General features: G+C 41.0%; 1 protein-coding gene across 1 annotated transcript in view; it reads left to right on the plus strand.

Annotated features, from left to right (window-relative positions):
* RFK (riboflavin kinase) overlaps window positions 1–24,688 on the plus strand; it is a 47,525-nt gene that overhangs the window by 18,594 nt on the left and 4,243 nt on the right. Inside the window, exons 2-3 of the mRNA XM_053702489.1 lie at window positions 6,795–6,946; window positions 18,231–18,333. Coding sequence (XP_053558464.1) covers window positions 6,795–6,946; window positions 18,231–18,333 — 255 coding nt within the window. The remainder of the gene's footprint in view (window positions 1–6,794; window positions 6,947–18,230; window positions 18,334–24,688) is intronic.

Genomic DNA, 24,688 nt, shown 5'->3' on the forward strand with positions numbered 1-24,688 from the left:
CTAAGGGGTAAGCGTGATCACTCTGGGGTGAGAACAGAGTGCGCTGATAATATTAGGGCCATGTCAGATACTGCGTCACAGGTTGCAGAACATGAGGACGGAGAACTTCATTCTGTGGGTGACGGTTCTGATCCAAACAGACTGGATTCAGATATTTCAAATTTTAAATTTAAACTGGAAAACCTCCGTGTATTACTAGGGGAGGTGTTAGCGGCTCTGAATGATTGTAACACAGTTGCAATACCAGAGAAAATGTGTAGGTTGGATAAATATTTTGCGGTACCGGCGAGTACTGAGGTTTTTCCTATACCTAAAGAGAATTACCGAAATTGTTTCTAAGGAGTGGGATAGACCCGGTGTGCCGTTCTCACCCCCTCCGATATTTAGAAAAATGTTTCCAATAGACGCCACCACACGGGACTTATGGCAAACGGTCCCTAAGGTAGAGGGAGCAGTTTCTACTTTAGCTAAGCGTACCACTATCCCGGTGGAGGATAGCTGTGCCTTTTCAGATCCAATGGATAAAAAATTAGAGGGTTACCTTAAGAAAATGTTTGTTCAACAAGGTTTTATATTGCAACCCCTTGCATGCATTGCGCCGATCACGGCTGCAGCGGCGTTCTGGATTGAGTCTCTGGAAGAGAACATTAGTTCAGCTACTCTGGACGACATTACGGACAGGCTTAGAGTCCTTAAACTAGCTAATTCATTCATTTCGGAGGCCGTAGTACATCTAACTAAACTTACGGCGAAGAATTCAGGATTCGCCATTCAGGCACGCAGGGCGCTGTGGCTAAAATCCTGGTCAGCTGATGTTACTTCTAAGTCTAAATTGCTTAATATACCTTTCAAAGGGCAGACCTTATTCGGGCCCGGGTTGAAAGAGATTATCGCTGACATTACAGGAGGTAAAGGCCATGCCCTGCCTCAGGACAAAGCCAAAACTAAGACTAGACAGTCTAATTTTCGTTCCTTTCGTAATTTCAAAGCAGGAGCAGCATCAACTTCCTCTGCACCAAAACAGGAAGGAGCTGTTGCTCGCTACAGACAAGGCTGGAAACCTAACCAGTCCTGGAACAAGGGCAAGCAGACCAGGAAACCTACTGCTGCCCCTAAAACGTCATGAATTGAGGGCCCCCGATCCGGGATCGGATCTAGTGGGGGGCAGGCTTTCTCTCTTCGCCCAGGCTTGGGCAAGAGATGTCCAGGATCCCTGGGCGCTAGAAATAATATCTCAGGGATACCTTCTGGACTTCAAATCCTCTCTTCCAAGAGAGAGATTTCATCTGTCAAGGTTGTCAACAATCCAGACAAAGAAAGAGGCGTTTCTACGCTGCGTACAAGAGCTCTTGTTAATGGGAGTAATCCACCCAGTTCCACGATCGGAACAGGGACAGGGGTTTTACTCAAATCTGTTTGTGGTTCCCAAAAAAGAGGGAACTTTCAGACCAATCCTGGACTTAAAGATCCTAAACAAATTTCTAAGAGTTCCATCGTTCAAGATGGAAACTATTCGAACAATTTTGCCCATGATCCAAGAGGGTCAGTACATGACCACAGTGGATTTAAAGGATGCTTACCTTCACATACCGATTCACAGAAATCATTACCGGTATCTAAGGTTTGCCTTTCTAGACAGGCATTACCAATTTGTAGCTCTTCCATTCGGATTGGCTACGGCTCCAAGAATCTTCACAAAGGTTCTGGGCACTCTTCTGGCGGTACTAAGACCGCGAGGAATTTCAGTAGCTCCGTACCTAGACGACATACTGATACAAGCTTCAAGTTTTCAAACTGCCAAATCTCATACAGAGTTAGTACTGGCATTTCTAAGGTCACATGGATGGAAGGTGAACGAAAAGAAAAGTTCACTCGTTCCACTCACAAGAGTTCCCTTCTTGGGGACTCTTATAGATTCTGTAAAAATGAAGATTTACCTGACAGAGGACAGGTTAACAAGACTTCAAAGTGCTTGCCGCACCCTTCATTCCATTCAACACCCGTCAGTGGCTCAATGCATGGAGGTAATTGGCTTAATGGTAGCGGCAATGGACATAGTACCCTTTGCTCGCCTACACCTCAGACCACTGCAACTGTGCATGCTAAGTCAGTGGAATGGGGATTACTCAGACTTATCCCCTTCTCTGAATCTGGATCAAGAGACCAGAAATTCTCTTCTTTGGTGGCTTTCTCGGCCACATCTGTCCAGGGGGATGCCATTCAGCAGACCAGACTGGACAATTGTAACAACAGACGCCAGCCTTCTAGGTTGGGGTGCCGTCTGGAATTCTCTGAAAGCTCAGGGACAATGGAGTCAGGAGGAGAGTCTCCTGCCAATAAACATTCTGGAATTGAGAGCAGTTCTCAATGCCCTCCTGGCTTGGCCCCAGTTGACAACGCGGGGTTTCATCAGGTTTCAGTCGGACAACATCACGACTGTAGCTTACATCAACCATCAGGGAGGGACACGAAGCTCCCTAGCTATGATGGAAGTATCAAAGATAATTCGCTGGGCAGAGTCTCACTCTTGCCACCTGTCAGCAATCCACATCCCGGGAGTGGAGAACTGGGAGGCGGATTTCTTAAGTCGTCAGACTTTTCATCCAGGGGAGTGGGAACTTCATCCGGAGGTCTTTGCCCAAATACTTCGACGTTGGGGCAAACCGGAGATAGATCTCATGGCGTCTCGACAGAACGCCAAGCTTCCTCGTTACGGGTCCAGATCCAGGGATCCAGAAGCAGTCCTGATAGATGCCCTGACAGCACCTTGGGACTTCAGGATGGCTTACGTGTTTCCACCCTTCCCGATGCTTCCTCGATTGATTGCCAGAATCAAACAAGAGAGAGCATCAGTGATTCTAATAGCACCCGCGTGGCCACGCAGGACTTGGTATGCAGATCTGGTGGACATGTCATCCTGTCCACCTTGGTCTCTACCTCTGAAACAGGACCTTCTGATTCAGGGTCCCTTCAAACATCAAGGTCTAACTTCTCTGAAGCTGACTGCTTGGAAATTGAACGCTTGATTTTATCAAGACGTGGGTTTTCTGAGTCAGTTATTGATACCTTAATACAGGCTAGGAAACCTGTTACCAGAAAGATTTACCATAAGATATGGCATAAATACCTATATTGGTGTGAATCCAAAGGTTACTCTTGGAGTAAGGTTAGGATTCCTAGGATATTGTCTTTTCTACAAGAAGGTTTAGAAAAGGGTTTATCCGCTAGTTCATTAAAGGGACAGATCTCAGCTCTGTCCATTCTGTTACACAAACGTCTGTCAGAAATTCCTGACGTCCAGGCTTTTTGTCAGGCTTTGGCCAGGATTAAGCCTGTGTTTAAAACGGTTGCTCCACCATGGAGTCTAAACCTTGTTCTTAATGTTTTACAGGGCGTTCCATTTGAACCCCTTCATTCCATTGATATAAAGTTGTTATCTTGGAAAGTTCTATTTTTAATGGCTATTTCCTCGGCTCGAAGAGTCTCTGAGTTATCAGCCTTACATTGTGATTCTCCTTATTTGATTTTTCATTCGGATAAGGTAGTTCTGCGTACTAAACCTGGGTTCTTACCTAAGGTAGTTACTAACAGGAATATCAATCAAGAGATTGTTGTTCCTTCTTTATGCCCAAATCCTTCTTCGAAGAAGGAACGTCTACTGCACAACCTGGATGTAGTCCGTGCTCTAAAATTTTACTTACAGGCAACTAAGGAATTTCGACAAACGTCTTCTCTGTTTGTCGTTTACTCTGGGCAGAGGAGAGGTCAAAAAGCTTCTGCTACCTCTCTTTCTTTTTGGCTTCGTAGCATAATTCGTTTAGCTTATGAAACTGCTGGACAGCAGCCTCCTGAAAGGATTACAGCTCATTCCACTAGAGCTGTGGCTTCTACTTGGGCCTTTAAGAATGAGGCCTCTGTTGAACAGATTTGCAAGGCTGCAACTTGGTCTTCGCTTCATACTTTTTCCAAATTTTACAAATTTGACACTTTTGCTTCATCGGAGGCTATTTTTGGGAGAAAGGTTCTTCAGGCAGTGGTTCCTTCTGTATAAAGAGCCTGCCTATCCCTCCCGTCATCCGTGTACTTTTGCTTTGGTATAGGTATCCCAGAAGTAATGATGACCCGTGGACTGATCACACTTAACAGAAGAAAACATAATTTATGCTTACCTGATAAATTCCTTTCTTCTGTAGTGTGATCAGTCCACGGCCCGCCCTGTTTTAAGGCAGGTAATATTTTTTAATTTATACTCCAGTCACCACTTCACCCTTGGCTTTTCCTTTCTCGTTGGTCCTTGGTCGAATGACTGGGAGTGACGTAGAGGGGAGGAGCTATATGCAGCTCTGCTGGGTGAATCCTCTTGCACTTCCTGTTGGGGAGGAGTTAATATCCCAGAAGTAATGATGACCCGTGGACTGATCACACTACAGAAGAAAGGAATTTATCAGGTAAGCATAAATTATGTTTTTTTCTTTTCTTGTTTTCCTCCTCTAAAAACTAGGTGCGTCTTATGGAGCGAATAATACAGCAAAACTTAATTTGCATTATGACTTTAAACGCCCCCCCCCCCCCTCAAATCTTCAGCACATTTTTCCTTTTTAGGTAGGAAAAAAGTTTTTAGAGTGGACACATTAAAAAAAAAAGTGGCTCGACAATATAAAAACTTTCTAATATTTTAACTACCAATAACACATAATATTCCCTATCTTAGAACAATTAAAAACTGCCATTTCAAATTGATGGCAATATTAGTTTATTTTTTAACAAATAGTTTATGAAACCATTGACTACTTTGCAGCTCTGCTTATACTATTACGCGGCCGTTGTCAGTTGTGTGTGCAGCCAAAAGAAATATTAGAAACACCCAACGCAGAATGTACCACTAAACCGCCAAACCCCACATCGCAAAATTAAAAAAAAAACTTATCAGCAAATTTTAAAATATTAACCCCATAACCGCAAAACCTCCACAACGCCAACTACATAATTCCAATATTAACCCCTAAACCACCAAACCCCCACAATGCTAAAAAATCTATCTAATCACTAAGCCCCCTAACCTAAAACCCCATAAATTAACCCCAATTATTTTACAAGATTAGAGATTTAAATTTAAAAAAAAAACTAATTACAAAAATATAACATTACAAAATAACACTAAAATAAAAAAAAAAAAATAACAGAAAAAATAAAACTTAATTATCCCAACATTTTTTAAACCAAAACAAAGACCCCTATAACCCCCCCCCCCCAAAAAAAAAACTAAGCTACCCATTGCCACTAAAGGCGCATTTGTGTGGGCATTCAGCTCTTTTGCTACCCATAAACAACATAAGTCTAACCCTGAAATAGGTACTTACAGTTCCTGAAGTCAGATGGAGGTCTTCCTCTAAGCGGTGACATCTTCCAACGTGGGGACCTCTTCTATCTTCATCCAGGGTGAAGTCAAAGCAGAGGTAACCGTGGAGCAAGAATGCCGGCCGCGAAGCCATCCAGCGTGGAGGATCCTCTTAATGCGGTCGCCGCTACACACTGAAGATTGAATGCAATGTACCCCATTTTATATTGGGGTACCTTGCATTCCTATTGGCTGATTTGAACAGCCAATAGGATTTCAATAGCTCTCATTCTTTTGGCTGATTTAAAAATTTCATCCGATAGGAATGGAAGGTACCTAAATGTGGTACCTTGCATTCAATATCCAGTATGCGGCGGCGACATCATGAATCCTCCACACCGGTCCTGCTCCGCGGTCACCTCCGCGCCACCTGGAAGACCTTCACCGCTGGACTTCAGGAACTGTGAGTACCTATTTCAGGGTTAGACTGTTTATTTTTTTGTTTTGTTTAGTTTTAGTTTTTTAATGGGCAGCAAAAGAGCTGATTGCCCTTTTATGGGCAATACCCATACAAATGCCTCTTTAGGGGCAATGGGTAGCTTAGGTTTTTTTATTTTGGGGGGGGTTTATTTTTTATTTATTTTTTATTTTTTTTCTACTTACTTTGGGCAATGCCTTGCAAGAGGCCCTTTTAATGGCTATTGGTAGTTTATTGTTAGATTAGGGGTTGGTTTTATTTGGGGGGGTATTAGATTAGGTTTAATTTATTTTTTATTTTTGATATGCTTATCGCCTAGTAGATAAAGGAACCGTGACAAGCTTTCTCTGTGGTTACCTCAGCCGGTGAAATTGTGCTGGGACTTGTAGTGCCACGCAGCTCTCGCAATACTTAAGCATGCTTTCTTAAACTACCCGTCCCAAGATTCCATATTCACTTAACAAATTGTAAGGCCGTAACAGTTACAGAACACGTTTTATCAAAATCTTTCACAAACTGCACGCTAACCTTGGTAGCCAAATGTATTAACCATCTACCCCTTCCCTCTTGAGCAAACCCCAAGCTCACATTTTGCTCAGCTTGGTCTTGCCCAAACACCGGTGTTAAGCTCTAAACGTCCGCCATGTTGCCAACAACCAGAAAGAGACCTCTTCTGGGAAATGTCAGTATGTGGGAGGGATTTGCTGGATTGCTGTTAATTTTTTTTTTTTTATTATTATATTAAAACATTTTTAAACACTGGAGTGAATGACTATTACAGAAAAAAAGTGTGCAAACAAATTTAAAACAATGTTTCCCTAAATGGGCTGGGATAACTTGAGTTCGAAAACCACAATTACTTTGTAGTTGATTGTATCACATTTTTAGCCATCCTGTAAATCTGGCCCGTTAGTGAGTTCTGAGGACTGGTACTGGGAATATCCTGATCTAAATAAATTTTATTTTTTGCTTTTCCAGCTAACTTTCCTGAACATGTCGTGGATAATATTCCCTCTGATTTATCCACTGGAATTTACTATGGTTGGGGCTGTGTTGGAGATGGAGAAGTTCACAAAATGGTTATGAGTATAGGCTGGAACCCTTTCTATGGAAACACTAAAAAATCTGTGGTAAGTTGTGAGATTATTATTATGTATTTTATTTTGTATATAAACAAAGTAATGCATTTTAATAATGTGTGACATTGAGCAAGTATTTGTAAACCACTTGTGGGGAAGGGAACAGCTGGATAGAAAAAGTAAGTTTGTTGAACTGAGAGATTGCAGAGAGTGCTGACAGTCATGGAAGGTCATAGCAGACCTGGAGATTTTTTTATATATATATATATCTATCTCTATCTATCCATCCCTTCTTGCTTTTAAAGGACCCGTAAATACAGTATATTTGCATAATCAACAAATGCATGATAAAAATACAATGCGATAGCATTTAGTCTGAACTCCAAATGAGTATTAGATTTTTTTTTTTTTTCTGACAAATTTTAAAGTTATGTCTATTTCCACTCCCTCCCTGTATCATGTGACAGCCATCAGCTAATCGCATATGCGTATATTCTGTTACTACTTGCACATGCTCAGTAAGAGCTGTTCACTCAAAAAGTGTAAATATAAAAAGACTGCACATTTTTGTTTTTTAATGAAAGCAAATTAAATAGTAGTTTAAAATTGCTGCTATATATGAATAATGAAAGTTTAATTAAATAAGTGTTAGCACATAGCCCAAAATGTGTGTTTCTCAGTGCTGCAATACGAATGTACATTTTGCAAAAACAATGTCCCAACTTTGCTACTTACAACATGCCACCAGACTTAAGATTTAAAATTCACTAACTAACTTTCACTCGCTGTGGGCTAGTGGAAATTTATAAATATTAGGGTTGCACCGATACCGGTATCAGTACCAATACCAAGTACTTGCACCAGTACTTGTACTCATGCAAATGCTCCAATACTTAATCCGATACCTCCCAGATCTTAGATCTTACCCATACTCCATCTTGTGGCGTTTTTTCAAATTTAATGTTCCCATTTAATTTTAAGCTAAAGTGGAGACTTAACTACAAATTGTTCATTTCTGTTCTGCAAATAAAAATTGCTGTTATTTGTATTATTGTACCTCAGAGTAGTGCTACAAAAGCTGCTACTGTACAGCTGGAAGCCTACCTGGGAGAGATCACTGTACTTCATATAGGCAAGCCCCTGAAGTACTGGGCAGTTAATAAACTGCATGCAGTAGTGTGGAAAGTGAAAGACTGTTCAGCTTAGCGTCAAACTTCCTTACTGATAAAAGAAACAGACTTATAGTTGAACATGCAGAGATGCTTCTGTTCCTTAGAATGCATTCTTCAAAAGTTAGTGGCAAGTTCTTTTTAATTGCTAGATTGCCTGTTATACTGCTAGTTCTCATCTTGCACAATTATGCTCAAAACATACTGTACTCTAAGGAACATCCTTAGCTTATATAATTGCAGGAAGAGTGTTCATAGGATAAATTAATTCATATGGGCACTCATCGCGCCACATTTACCTAATTTCGTTAAAAATGTATAGGAAGGATAGACACGGGGGAATAAATGGTTTTGCAAGGGATCTGGGAGGGGGGTAGGGTATTGAGGGAGGGCAGCTACACTACAGAAAATAGTTTTTTTATATGAAAATATAAATAAAACACATTTTCTTCTGTTATGTGTGATCAGTCCACGGGTCATCATTACTTCTGGGATATAACTCCTCCCCAACAGGAAATGCAAGAGGATTCACCCAGCAGAGCTGCATGTAGCTCCTCCCCTCTACGTCACTCCCAGTCATTCTCTTGCACCCAACGACTAGATAGGATGTGTGAGAGGACTATGGTGATTATACTTAGTTTTTATAACTTCAATCAAAAGTTTGTTATTTTACAATAGCACCGGAGCGTGTTATTGCCTCTCTGGCAGAGTTTGAAGAAGAATCTACCAGAGTTTTTACTATGATTTTAACCGGAGTAGTTAAGATCATATTGCTGTTTCTCGGCCATCTGAGGGAGGTAAAAGCTTCAGATCAGGGGACAGCGGGCAGATGAATCTGCATTGAGGTATGTAGCAGTTTTTATTTTCTGAATGGAATTGATGAGAAAATCCTGCCATACCGTTATAATGACATGTATGTATACTCTACACTTCAGTATTCTGGGGATGGTATTTCACTGGAATTACTCTGTTAAAAGTACATTAAACCTTTTAATAGGTATTTATTATGTTAAACGTTTTTGCTGGAATGTAGAATCGTTTGCATTTTCTGAGGTACTGAGTGAATAAATGTTTGGGCATTATTTTTCCACTTGGCAGTTGCTTGTTTTAATTGTGACAGTTTCGTTTCTCTCTCACTGCTGTGTGTGAGGGGGAGTGGCCGTTTTTGGCGCTCTTTGCTACGCATCAAAAATTTCCAGTCAGTTACTCTTGTATTTCCTGCATGATCCGGTTCATCTCTAACAGAACTCAGGGGTCTTCAAACTTCTTTGGAGGGAGGTAGATTCTCTCAGCAGAGCTGTGAGACTTATATATTGACTGTGATTAAAAACGTTGCTCTGTAATTTTTATGTTTCAAATTTAATTATTGTTACTTTACTAATGGGAACAAACCTTTGCTAAAAGTTGTGTTGTTTTTAAGGATTGATGCTATAACTGTTTTTCAGTTCATTATTTCAACTGTCATTTAATCGTTTAGTGCTTCTTTTTTTTTTTTTTTTTTTTTTTTTAAACAATTTTTTATTGAGGATTGCAGAGTGTACAAGAAATAAACTAAAGGCTTGACATACTTACAAAAACAAGACATATTACTGTCGTATAGCAGGAAGAGAGAAGAAAAATAATCCATCTGTCTTTAACTAGCATAGACCTTCATAGACATTATAGTAACCTGAAATTGTATATGTAATAGTCTGGACTATTGGTGCGCCTTTGTCATAGTATCCTCATTTTTTTTTTTATAGTGAAGGGGGTATAGGAGGAGTACAGCGGGCAAAAGCCGCTCTGATTTGAAATATCTGATATCTGGGGCAAAGAGATATATGACAGGAGCTGGATATATTACTGTACAATTATGAGTATTATATGTAGTATAAATCTACTTTTTGTCTAATAGCCTGAAATATGGGATGGTCTATGACTGCTGAAGGGTAAGGTGAGTCTATGGGAAAAGTTAGCACTCATTTATGACCCAGTTTTAACCAAAATAACATTATAAACATGTACATAAAGTTTGTATAATACATATACAGTTTTGGGACTTACTGATCATAGATGAAGGAAGCTCTATAGGAGTCTCTAAGGTGTGATCAAATGCCTATTTACTAATATATCTCCCTACACTCTTCAAAGATTTATTGCTACCTCGGCCGCCGGCAGCATCTGTATATGTACAGGCTATATAGGTGTGAGAGTGAGGCTTGGTGTTATGCCCTGTCACATATAAGCTAAATGGCTCTTTAAATTTAATAGTGACTAAGCAAAGGTTAGGCTTCAATCTATAAGAGAAATTAAGGGTCCCAAAAACTTCAGTATCTCATATGAGAGTAAGATAGATGTGTGAGTTTACTAAAACTTAAAGAGCTCTGTGGGTCATACTTGTAACATATATGCATCAACCTCCAATACAGACAAGAGATAAATACAATAAACTGTGGAACCTTATCTCATCCCAAATTCAAACTGCATACTATAATGAGCAGAGAAATAAAGAATTTCACACTATTCTTAACTAAATTTCTGCTCAAGGAGCAAGAATAACAGAGAGAGTAACAAGCAATACAATCAAACTTGGGGGAGAGGGGAACATATATGAAAAAAAAGGAAGAGAAAGGAAGAGAAAAAAAAGAAAAAAATTAGGGGGGGCTACTGGAGTGCAGAGTAGGATTTACAGGCATATGTAAGTATATAGGGTGTTCAACCAACTCCAGACTGTTCACCTTTAGAGCAAAATGGGGTGAGAATGAACAGATGTCCAGAGAGTTTGCGTAAGCCCCACATTTGTGTTGGTATAAGAACCGCTAGAGTCCAGGTGTTGTGACTATGCAGGGTCAAGTCCCGCAATGGCAGTTCCTCTCCCTTGTGGCTAGGTACTGTCCAGATGAGAAGGCAGGGAGAATAGGGGGCTGGAGTGGTTACATATTTATGGGGAGTGTGAAACCAGCGATGAGGGAGAGTCACGGCTAGAGAAATGTCATGTGTCGCCATTGTGTCATTTTGATTCATATGTGTTTCACCATCTCTCATACCGCTAGCTCCATCTGTCACAGAAGGGGTCTCCACGCAGCTGCAATATGCTGTTACTTGATCTTCCTGTGGTAGCTGCATGGCGAGTTCCCATACTGCCAACAAGCTCCGTTTCAGGTCTATGAAATGCTCCTCCGTGTGTTTAAATAGTAAGTCCTCCTCTCCATCGACGAACTCCATATTCTTGGGAGCTTAAGATAAAAAAAACTTATACACTGCTAGGAAAGTGTATAACGGGTCCCAGTCTCTGGTATTATCTGGCGGAAGGTCTTTGGCCCAGATATCAGAGGGGGGGAGAAGGGGGGGGGGGGATCGGCCGCCCTGAATATGAAATAAGCAATATAATTTTTGTTTGTTGAGCCAGATCTTTCAAGTATGGAATACAGCAGAAAGGTGTTGGATCTGATTCTTTTCTTCTCTTCCCGGCTTGCCTGCGGCTAGCGATGAGGAGTTGTGCATAAGTATTTCAAATCAGTCTGCAGGACAAGTGCACAGATAATGGCGGCTCAGATTGTCAGGCATTCAGGGCAGCTTCATACAGGAGCTTTATGTCAGAGCTTCCATCGATCAGTCTCAATCAAAGGTGCTGGAACTAATACCATAAAGTAAGGTAGAAAACAGTGATTATCCTTCCAGTAAATATAGATAATTGAGTAAAGAAGGTATGTTTAAGCAGGAGCTTCCATTAAACGTGTCTGCTCTCTCTAACAGCTGGCTCCGCCCCCTCCGTTTAGTGCTTCTTTGAGGCACAGTACGTTTTTGTTAAATAAGATTGTAACCAAGTTGCAAGTTTATTGCTAGTGTGTTAAACATGTCTGATTCAGAGGAAGATACCTGTGTCATTTGTTCCAATGCCAAGGTGGAGCCCAATAGAAATTTATGTACTAACTGTATTGATGCTACTTTAAATAAAAGCCAATCTGTACAAATTGAACAAATTTCACCAAACAGCGAGGGGAGAGTTATGCCGACTAACTCGCCTCACGTGTCAGTACCTGCATCTCCCGCCCGGGAGGTGCGTGATATTGTGGCGCCTAGTACATCTGGGCGGCCATTACAGATAACATTACAAGATATGGCTACTGTTATGACTGAAGTTTTGGCTAAATTACCAGAACTAAGAGGCAAGCGTGATCACTCTGGGGTGAGAACAGAGTGCGCTGATACTGCGTCACAGCTTGCAGAGCATGAGGACGGAGAGCTTCATTCTGTGGGTGACGGTTCTGATCCAAACAGATTGGATTCAGATATTTCAAATTTTAAATTTAAATTGGAGAACCTCCGTGTATTACTAGGGGAGGTTTTAGCGGCTCTTAATGATTGTAACACTGTTGCAATACCAGAGAAATTGTGTAGGTTGGATAAATACTTTGCGGTACCGGCGAGTACTGACGTTTTTCCTATACCTAAGAGACTAACTGAAATTGTTACTAAGGAGTGGGATAGACCCGGTGTGCCGTTCTCACCCCCTCCAATATTTAGAAAGATGTTTCCAATAGACGCCACCACACGGGACTTATGGCAAACGGTCCCTAAGGTGGAGGGAGCAGTTTCTACTTTAGCTAAGCGTACCACTATCCCGGTGGAGGATAGCTGTGCTTTTTCAGATCCAATGGATAAAAAATTAGAGGGTTACCTTAAGAAAATGTTTGTTCAACAAGGTTTTATATTGCAACCCCTTGCATGCATCGCGCCGATTACGGCTGCGGCAGCATTTTGGATTGAGTCTCTGGAAGAGAACCTTAGTTCAGCTACGCTGGACGACATTACGGACAGGCTTAGAGTCCTTAAACTAGCTAATTCATTCATTTCGGAGGCCGTAGTACATTTAACCAAACTTACGGCTAAGAACTCAGGATTCGCCATTCAGGCACGTAGGGCGCTGTGGCTAAAATCCTGGTCAGCTGATGTAACTTCTAAGTCCAAATTACTTAATATACCTTTCAAGGGGCAAACTTTATTTGGGCCCGGTTTGAAAGAAATTATCGCTGACATTACAGGAGGTAAGGGCCACGCCCTGCCTCAAGACAAAGCCAAAGCTAAGGCTAGACAGTCTAATTTTCGTCCCTTTCGGAATTTCAAAGCAGGAGCAGCACCAACTTCCACTGCACCAAAACAGGAAGGAGCTGTTGCTCGTTACAGACAAGGCTGGAAACCTAACCAGTCCTGGAACAAGGGCAAGCAGGCCAGGAAACCTGCTGCTGCCCCAAAGACAGCATGAACCGAGGGCCCCCGATCCGGGACCGGATCTAGTGGGGGGCAGACTCTCTCTCTTCGCCCAGGCTTGGGCAAGAGATGTTCAGGATCCCTGGGCGCTAGAGATCATATCTCAGGGATACCTTCTAGACTTCAAATTCTCTCCCCCAAGAGGGATATTTCATCTGTCAAGGTTGTCAACAAACCAGATAAAGAAAGAAGCGTTTCTACGCTGTGTACAAGATCTGTTATTAATGGGAGTGATCCATCCGGTTCCGCGGTCGGAACAAGGACAAGGGTTTTACTCAAACCTGTTTGTGGTTCCCAAAAAAGAGGGAACTTTCAGGCCAATCTTGGATTTAAAGATCCTAAACAAATTCCTAAGAGTTCCATCGTTCAAAATGGAAACTATTCGGACAATCTTACCCATGATCCAAAAGGGTCAGTACATGACCACAGTGGATTTAAAGGATGCTTACCTTCACATACCGATTCACAAAGATCATTACCGGTATCTAAGGTTTGCCTTCTTAGACAGGCATTACCAGTTTGTAGCTCTTCCATTCGGATTGGCTACGGCTCCAAGAATCTTCACAAAGGTTCTGGGTGCCCTTCTGGCGGTACTAAGACCGCGAGGAATTTCGGTAGCTCCGTACCTAGACGACATTCTGATACAAGCTTCAAGCTTTCAAACTGCCAAGTCTCATACAGAGTTAGTTCTGGCATTTCTAAGGTTGCATGGATGGAAAGTGAACGAAAAGAAGAGTTCTCTCTTTCCTCTCACAAGAGTTCCATTCTTGGGGACTCTTATAGATTCTGTAGAAATGAAGATTTATCTGACAGAAGACAGATTAACAAAGCTTCTAAATGCATGCCGTGTCCTTCATTCCATTCAACTCCCGTCAGTAGCTCAATGCATGGAGGTGATCGGCTTAATGGTAGCAGCAATGGACATAGTACCCTTTGCACGTCTACATCTCAGACCGCTGCAATTGTGCATGCTGAGTCAGTGGAATGGGGATTACTCAGACTTGTCCCCTACTCTGAATCTGGATCAAGAGACCAGAAACTCTCTTCTATGGTGGCTTTCTCGGCCACATCTGTCCAGGGGGATGCCATTCAGCAGGCCGGACTGGACAATTGTAACAACAGACGCCAGCCTACTAGGTTGGGGCGCTGTCTGGAATTCTCTGAAGGCTCAGGGACAATGGAATCAGGAGGAAAGTCTCCTGCCAATAAACATTCTGGAATTGAGAGCAGTTCTCAATGCCCTTCTGGCTTGGCCCCAGTTAAAAACTCGGGGGTTCATCAGGTTTCAGTCGGACAACATCACGACTGTAGCTTACATCAACCATCAAGGAGGGACAAGAAGCTCCCTAGCAATGATGGAAGTATCAAAGATAATTCGCTGGGCAGAGTCTCACTCTTGCCACCTGTCAGCAATCCACATCCCGGGAGTGGAGAACTGGGAGGCGGATTTCTTGAGTCGCCAGACTTTTCATCCGGGGGAGTGGGAACTTCATCCGGAGGTCTTTGCCCAAATACTTCGACGTTGGGGCAAACCAGAGATAGATCTCATGGCGTCTCGCCAGAACGCCAAACTTCCTCGCTACGGGTCCAGATCCAGGGATCCGGGAGCGGTTCTGATAGATGCTTTGACAGCACCTTGGAACTTCGGGATGGCTTATGTGTTTCCACCCTTCCCGCTGCTTCCTCGATTGATTGCCAAAATCAAACAGGAGAGAGCATCAGTGATTCTAATAGCGCCTGCATGGCCACGCAGGACTTGGTATGCAGATCTAGTGGACATGTCATCCTGTCCGCCTTGGTCTCTACCTCTAAGACAGGACCTTCTGATACAGGGTCCATTCAAACATCAAAATCTAACTTCTCTGAAGCTGACTGCTTGGAAATTGAACGCTTGATTTTATCAAAACGTGGTTTTTCTGAGTCGGTTATTGATACCCTGATACAGGCTAGGAAGCCTGTTACCAGAAGGATTTACCATAAGATATGGCGTAAATACCTATACTGGTGCGAATCCAAAGGTTACTCCTGGAGTAAGGTTAGGATTCCTAGGATATTGTCCTTTCTACAAGAAGGTTTAGAAAAGGGTTTATCGGCTAGCTCATTAAAGGGACAGATCTCAGCTCTGTCCATCTTGTTACACAGGCGTCTGTCAGAAAATCCAGACGTCCAGGCCTTTTGTCAGGCTTTAGCTAGGATCAAGCCTGTGTTTAAAACTGTTGCTCCGCCATGGAGTTTAAGCCTTGTTCTTAACGTTCTACAAGGAGTTCCGTTTGAACCCCTTCATTCCATTGATATAAAGTTGTTATCTTGGAAAGTGTTATTTTTAATGGCTATTTCTTCGGCTCGGAGAGTCTCTGAGTTATCAGCTTTACATTGTGATTCTCCTTATTTGATTTTTCATTCAGATAAGGTAGTTCTGCGTACAAAACCTGGGTTCTTACCTAAGGTAGTCACTAACAGGAACATCAATCAAGAGATCGTGGTGCCTTCCCTGTGCCCGAATCCTTCTTCAAAGAAGGAACGTCTTCTACACAATCTGGATGTAGTTCGTGCCCTCAAGTTCTACTTGCAGGCAACTAAGGATTTTCGACAAACGTCTTCCCTGTTTGTCGTGTACTCTGGTCAGAGGAGAGGTCATAAGGCTTCGGCTACCTCTCTCTCCTTCTGGCTTCGTAGCATAATTCGTTTAGCCTATGAGACTGCTGGACAGCAGCCTCCTGAAAGAATTACAGCTCATTCTACTAGAGCTGTGGCTTCCACTTGGGCCTTTAAGAATGAGGCCTCTGTTGAACAGATTTGCAAGGCTGCAACTTGGTCTTCGCTTCATACTTTTTCCAAATTTTACAAATTTGACACTTTTGCTTCTTCGGAGGCTATTTTTGGGAGAAAGGTTCTTCAGGCAGTGGTTCCTTCTGTATAATGAGCCTGCCTATCCCTCCCGTCATGCGTGTACTTTTGCTTTGGTATTGGTATCCCAGAAGTAATGATGACCCGTGGACTGATCACACATAACAGAAGAAAACATAATTTATGCTTACCTGATAAATTCCTTTCTTCTGTTGTGTGATCAGTCCATGGCCCGCCCTGTTTTTTAAGGCAGGTAAATATCTTTTAAATTATACTCCAGTCACCACTTCACCCTTGGTTTCTCCTTTCTCGTTGATTCTTGGTCGAATGACTGGGAGTGATGTAGAGGGGAGGAGCTATATGCAGCTCTGCTGGGTGAATCCTCTTGCATTTCCTGTTGGGGAGGAGTTATATCCCAGAAGTAATGATGACCCGTGGACTGATCACACAACAGAAGAAAGGAATTTATCAGGTAAGCATAAATTATGTTTTTTTTTATTGCCAGTACCCAAAATGGCGGCACATAAGTATAGGGGGGAGGGTTAGAGAGATGTATGGGGGTATCAGGGGGGTTGGGGGCTAAGTGAGGGATCCATCACTGCAGACAGAATATAAATAGTACTAAAATAAAAGGATTTTTTTTTTTGACAGACTTTCTGACAGTACTTAAGATGGCGGTGACAATTGTGAGGTTGGGAAGGAAGAGAGCTGTTTGAGGGGGGTCAGGGAGGGATCAGGGGGGGTAGGATGTGTCATGTGGGAGGCTGAGCTCTATACTAAAGCTAAAATTAACCCTACAAGCTCCCTAATTAACCCCTTCACTGCTGGGCATATTACATGTGCAGTGCACAGCAACATTTAGGGCCTTCTAATTGCCAAAAAAGCAATGCCAAAGCCATATATGTCTGCTATTTCTGAACAAAGGCGATCACAGAGAAGCATTTACAACCATTTCTGCTATAATTGCACAAGCTGTTTGTAAACCATTTCAGTGAGAAACCTAAAGTTTGTGAAAAAGTGAAAAAATTTTTTTTTTTTTTTTTTTTTTTTTTTTATTTGATTGCATTTGGCGGTGAAATGGTGGCATTAAATATACCAAAATGGGCCTAGATCAATACTTTGGGTTGTCTAATAAAAAAAATAAAAATGTATGTATGTACAGGGATATTCAGGGATTCCTGACCAATATCAGTGTTCCAATGTAACCATCGTTAATTTTGAAGAAAAAAAAATGGTTTGGAAATAGCAAAGTGCTACTTGTATTTATTGCCCTATAACTTGCAAAGAACATGTAAACATTGGGTATTTCTAAACTCAGGACAAAATGTAGAAACTATTTAGCAGTACAGTAAATGAGTAAGAGGAAAATTGCAGCTAAACACAAACACTGCAGGAATGTAAAAATAGCCCTGGTCCCAAACAGTCAGAAAATGGAAAAGTAGTCTGGTCACTAAAGGGTTAAACCACAACCTATTAAAATTGGTTGAGCTTCCAGGTAATATCAGATATCATTGTTATCACTGTGTGTACACAAACTTGCTTTCTTATATTTGTCTGTAAAGCTAAGCTCAATAGAGAACCAATGGAAAATAAACATTTTATTACTTACACTCTCAGTGGGGTGCAGGATAGTAATTTATTTAGCTTGATGTGTTTACTTAGACTAGTCAATAGCCTAGACTCAAGTATAGAAACTTTCAGTATAGATAGGGATACCACAGGCTAAATCAGCTATTTCAAATGTGGAAATATGGTGTAAATGAGCTACTAGTAAGCAATTTAATACACTCCAGCAGATAAAATGGATCATTGGGAACAATTTAAAGGGGAGAATAATTATGGGTAAGTTGTCCCTTTTAAGTGTTAAGGCTTCAGAAAAATATTATCACTCGAAGAGCAGGACCACTAGGAACAGGTATCATGTTGTCAATGTTGTAGTTTTACAAATCACCACAATATTGTATTCGCCCTGGATTTCGAATAATTCCTCTGCAGCAGACTTCATATAACAATTCCATAGCAAAAAAACTTCTGATAATCTGCTTTTTATTGTTTTTGTTTTTTTTTAGGAAACCCATATCATTCATCAATTTAAAGAAGACTTCTATGGAGAAATTCTTTCTATAGTTATTGTTGGTTACATTAGACCAGAAAGGAGTTTTGACTCTTTAAGTAAGTTTGGATTTAAAAAAAAAAAAAATCGCAGCATAATAAACTGCATGTTTATTTAACACTGAGAGTATTTGTAGGCTATTATTCCAAACAAATATGTAATTTATGATCTGGAGCATACTGTAAAAAGACAGTCTACCCAAAAAATGTTTATTAGGGGCCACGACTTCCTATCCACACAGGAACAGCTTAAATACATTGTGCTGCCTAGGTCCAAGTATGAAAGGACACCTCTAAACTCCTAATCCAATATATTCTAAACCTAACCATAGTCAGTACTTTCAAACATTGAAGCTCAGCAGATTTAAATTTCATACAAGAGCATGTAGATACCCGGTTGATTAACCCATATGAGATTAATTTCTTTTTAAAGGGCTATGAAACCCAAAAGCTTTCTTTAGTGAATCAGACAAAGGATATAATCTTAACAGAATTAAATTGGAAACTTTTTTTTTTTTTTTATCAAATTTGCTTTGTTCCCATGGTATTCTTCGCTGAAGAGATACCTAAGTAGGTGTCTTGAGCACTACATGGAAGGAAATAGTGCTGTTATCTAGTTCTCTTGCAAAGCTACTACCATTTAGTGTACCAGACACATTCACACTCCTGAGCTTATGTGCCTGGTTTTCAACAAGATTCCAAGAGAATGAAGAAAATTTGATGCAAGTAAATTTAGAAATGTTATGTATGTGTGACACTCGCCATCTGGTGCACTGCTGACCAGATGAATATTCAGTTGTAGTAGACCCAAACCTGGCCGGAGTGTATAGGGCATGGGTGCCCACACTTTTTTTTGTGTGTGTGTGTTAGAATCTACTTTTCAAATGACCAGCTCAACGAGATCTACCCACAAAAAAATGGGCTGGCTCCTAAGCTTACATTCCTGCTTTTCCAAATAAAGATACCAAGGGAATAAAGAAAAATTGATAATAGGAGTAAATTAGAAAGTTGTTTAAAATTGCATGTTCTATATCTGAATCATGAAAAAAAAATGTGTTTTCATATTCCCTTTAAGGTTGTATCTTTATGCTTTTGTACAAATTGCTAAATTAAGCAACAGATTAATCCTGACAACAAAAGTAGCACTGACTTTAATTTGGGTTAATGGGAGCAACCCCTTGTGCCATGTTACAAAACACTGCATTGAATTTACTGCCACTGACCCCCCTTTACTTTGCACTGCGGGCTTGGCCTGATATGACCCATTGGGACTTACACAAATAAATTTTTAATAGCGCGCCATGCAGACCATTTCTTACTAGATCAAAACGTTCATTTGCTAGCCGTCGATCAGACTTGTTCCTTAAGCATAGCACTATACCGCCATATCCACTGAACCATGCTTTTGATATGCCAATTGTGTTGTCGTTCAAAAATCATCTACATTGATTGGTTGAAATCGATTTTGCTCAAGATCCAATCCTGTAGCACTTTTCGTGTCAGACTATCAGATTGTTTAATGACCTGCCCCTTCACATACTGCGATAAAGCGGTATCCCTAGCAACCATACTCTACTCATGCCCCAGTGTTGAGATTGCGTAACTTGACCACATCATTTTGATCACATCGGCCCTAATCTACCAGCAGTGCCTTCGAGATCTACTGTTAGATCCCGATTTACCTATTGGGCACCCCTGGTATAGGGTATACAATAACGTAGGCAACACAGGATTAAAATGGAAAAAGCCTTTATCTGCGTCAGCAAACAAACAGGGCCTTAATCCATAATAGCTATATCGGACCATTACTGATTTGGTTGTATATCATTAGATATGCATAGATAGATCATTGAAATGAATTAAATTCCAGGTGAACGATCTCTAGTGTAATTGGTTAATCATTCATATTTGATCAACTTTTGTCTTTTTTTGGAAGGAGAAAAATTAATGATTACATTAAAAATAACAATTAAAATAGGTTTAGTTAAAGGGCCATAAAACCCAAATGTTTAAACACTTGAAAGTGATGCAGCATAGCTGTAAAAAGCGGACTAGAAAATATCACCTGAACATCTCTATGTAAAAAAGAAAGATATTTTACCTCAAAAAATCCTCAGTAGCCACCTCCCATTGTAAAGGATTTCTAAGCAATGTGTGTCTGTTCCGGGACAACTGAAGGGATGAGCGTCGTGAACTCTCATATTATTTCACCAATCAGGTAAAGGAAGCTTACTATGAAATCTCATGAGAGTTAAGTCAAATCTCATGAGATCACAGTAAGAGTTCATGACCTCAGCACTGCTGATGCTGATTGGCTGCTGTTCATTTCTTCTTTTTTTTTTTTTTTTTTTTTTTACCTGCAGCTGGGAGCAGTTGAGTATAACTTTTTACACAGAACTAACTCTACTGAGCTGAGGAGATTGTGAGGTAAAATATCTTCCTTTTTTACATAGAGATGCTCAGGTGATATTTTCCTGTCAGCTTTTTACAGTTATCCTGCATCAGTTTCAAGTGATTTAGCATATGAGTATTATGTCCCTTTAACTAAACTAGTAACACTTTTCATTTGTAATGCTTGCTCCTCACACTTAAGTCCTTGTGCAGATCTATTTCACTTCAGACAATCTTCTATTTAATGAGCGTCTTGAAACGTAGTGGGTTGATTCTGGGTACATAGATTTGTAGGGGAGCAATGACATTAAAGGACATGATTCAGAAAGAACATGCAACTTTTTTTTTAATTGACTTCTCTTATCTAATTTTAGCTTTATCTTGGTTTCCATTGGTGAAAAGTATACATAGTTAGGCTCTGAAGCAATGCACTACTGTGTGCTAGCTGCTTGTCACTGTCTTCACCTAGGCCCCAGTAGAGCATTGCTCTCCTTCAATGGATTCCAAGAGAATTAAGAAAATCTGATAATAGAAGTAAATCTGAACTTTGAAAATTGTGTTCCCTATCTAAAACGTTATAAAATTAACATAATCATGATAGATAACATTTTTTCTTCTGTTAAGTGTGATCAGTCCACGGGTCATCATTACTTCTGGGATATTACTCCTCCCCAACAGGAAGTGCAAGAGGATTCACCCAGCAGAGTTGCATATAGCCCCTCCCCTCTACGTCACCCCCAGTCATTCTCTTGCACCCAACGACTAGATAGGATGTGTGAGAGGACTATGGTGATTTTATTTAGTTTATTTCTTCAATCAAAAGTTTGTTATTTTTTAATAGCACCGGAGTGTGTTATTCTTTCTCTGGTAGAGTTTGAAGAAGAATCTACCAGAGTTTTTACTATGATTTTAGCCGGAGTTGTTAAGATCATATTGCTGTTTCTCGGCCATCTGAGGAGAGGTAAACTTCAGATCAGGGGACAGCGGGCAGTTTATTCTGCAAAAAGGTATGTAGCAGTTTTTATTTTCTAACAATGGAATTGCTGAGAAAATCCTGCCATACCGACATTATATCATGTATGTATAATTTACATTTTAGTATTCTGGGGAATGGTACTTCACTGGAATTACACTGTGTATATAAGATTTTAGCCTAATAGAAATACAACAGGCTTTTTAATAATTCTTAATTATGTTAAACGTTTTTGCTGGAATGTAAAATCGTTTTCATTTTCTGAGGTACTGGGTGAATAAAATGTTTGGGCACTATTTTTCCACTTGGCAGTTGCTGGATCTAATTATGACAGTTTTTAATCTCTCTCACTGTTGTGTGTGAGGGGGTGGGACCTTTTTTTGGCGCTTTTGCTACACATCAAAAATTTCAGTCAAAAGCTCATTGTTTTTTCCTGCATGTTCCGGTTTATCTCTACAGAACCCAGGGATCTTCAAAGCTAATTTGAGGGAAGTAATCTAACAGAGCTGTAAGATTGTAGTTGACTGTGATAAAAGACGTTTATTCTTTAACTTTTTTATGCCTCAGGGTTAGTTATTTCTTGCTACTGGGTACAAGCCTTTGCTAAGTTGCATTTTGTTTTACAAAGCTGATTGATTTCATCTGTTATATATATTCAGTGCTTTTCAAGCACAGTTCGTTTTTTTCATTGTATTTTACTTGTATAGTATTTCCAAATTGCAAGTTTATTTGCTAGTTTGTTAAACATGTCTGATTCAGAAGATGAGACCTGTACTATTTGTACTAAAGCCAAGGTGGAGCCCAATAGAAATTTATGTACTAACTGTATTGATGCTACATTAAATAAAAGTCAATCTGTACAAATTGAACAAATTTCACCAAACAACGAGGGGAGAGTTATGCCGACTAACTCGCCTCACGTGACAGTACCTGCATCTCCCGCTCGGGACGTGCGCGATATGGCGACGCCAAGTACATCTGGGCGGCCATTACAAATAACATTACAAGATATGGCTACTGTTATGACTGAGGTTTTGGCTAAATTACCAGAACTAAGGGGCAAGCGTGATCACTCTGGAGTGAGAACAGAGTGCGCTGATAATATTAGGGCCATGTCAGATACTGCGTCACAACTTGCAGAACATGAGGACGGAGAGCTTCATTCTGCGGCTGACGGTTCTGATCCAAACAGATTGGATTCAGATATTTCAAATTTTAAATTTAAGCTGGAAAACCTCCGTGTTTTACTAGGGGAGGTGTTAGCGGCCCTGAATGATTGTAACACAGTTGCAATACCCGAGAAAATGTGTAGGTTGGATAAATATTTTGCTGTACTGACGTTTTTCCTATACCTAAAAGACTAACTGAAATTATTACTAAGGAGTGGGATAGACCCGGTGTGCCGTTCTCACCCCCTCCAATATTTAGAAAGATGTTTCCAATAGACACCACCACACGGGATTTATGGCAAACGGTCCCTAAGGTGGAGGGAGCAGTTTCTACTTTAGCTAAACGTACCACTATCCCGGTAGAGGATAGCTGTGCCTTTTCAGATCCAATGGATACAAAATTAGAGGGTTACCTTAAGAGAATGTTTGTTCAACAAGGTTTTATATTGCAACCCCTTGCATGCATTGCGCCGATCACGGCTGCAGCGGCATTCTGGATTGAGTCTCTAGAAGAGAATCTTGGTTCAGCTACGCTGGACGACATTTCAGACAGGCTTAGAGTACTTAAGCTATCTAATTCATTCATTTCGGAAGCCGTAGTACATTTAATTAAACTTACGGCTAAGAATTCCGGATTCGCCATTCAAGCGCGCAGAGCACTGTGGCTAAAATCCTGGTCAGCTGATGTAACTTCTAAGTCCAAATTACTTAATATACCTTTCAAGGGACAGACCTTATTTGGGCCTGGTTTGAAAGAAATTATCGCTGACATTACAGGAGGTAAGGGCCACGCCCTACCTCAAGACAAAGCCAAACCTAAGGCTAGACAGTCTAATTTTCGTTCCTTTCGGAATTTCAAAGCAGGAGCAGCATCATCTTCCACTACTCCAAAACAAGAAGGATCTGGTGCTCGCTACAGACAAGGCTGGAGACCTAACCAGTCCTGGAACAAGGGCAAGCAGGCCAGGAAGCCTGCAGCTGCCACTAAAACAGCATGAATTGAGGGCCCCCGATCCGGGATCGGATCTAGTGGGGGGCAGACTTTCTCTCTTCGCCCAGGCTTGGGCAAGAGATGTCCAGGATCCCTGGACGCTAGAGATAATATCTCAGGGATACCTTCTGGACTTCAAACACTCTCCTCCAAGAGAGAGATTTCATCTGTCAAGGTTGTCGACAAACCAAACAAAGAAAGAAGCGTTTCTACGCTGCATACAAGATCTATTGTTAATGGGAGTAATCCATCCAGTTCCACGGTCGGAACAGGGACAAGGGTTTTACTCAAATCTGTTTGTGGTTCCCAAAAAAGAGGGAACTTTCAGACCAATCCTGGATTTAAAGATCCTAAACAAATTCCTAAGAGTTCCATCATTCAAAATGGAGACTATCCGGACAATTTTACCCATGATCCAAGAAGGTCAGTACATGACCACAGTGGACTTAAAGGACGCTTACCTTCACATACCGATTCACAAAGATCATTACCGGTATCTAAGGTTTGCCTTTCTAGACAGGCATTACCAGTTTGTGGCTCTTCCATTCGGATTGGCTACAGCTCCAAGAATCTTCACAAAGGTTCTAGGTGCTCTTCTGGCGGTACTAAGACCGCGGGGAATTTCGGTAGCTCCTTACCTAGACGACATTCTGATACAAGCTTCAAGCTTTCAAACTGCCAAGTCTCATACAGAGTTAGTACTGGCATTTCTAAGGTCACATGGATGGAAGGTGAACGAAAAGAAAAGTTCACTCGTTCCACTTACAAGAGTTCCCTTCCTGGGGACTCTTATAGATTCTGTAGAAATGAAGATTTACCTGACAGAAGACAGGTTAACAAGACTTCAAAGTGCTTGCCGCACCCTTCATTCCATTCAACACCCATCGGTGG

This window comes from Bombina bombina, chromosome 2 (genome assembly GCF_027579735.1).
Source record: "Bombina bombina isolate aBomBom1 chromosome 2, aBomBom1.pri, whole genome shotgun sequence".
Lineage (NCBI taxonomy): Eukaryota > Metazoa > Chordata > Amphibia > Anura > Bombinatoridae > Bombina > Bombina bombina.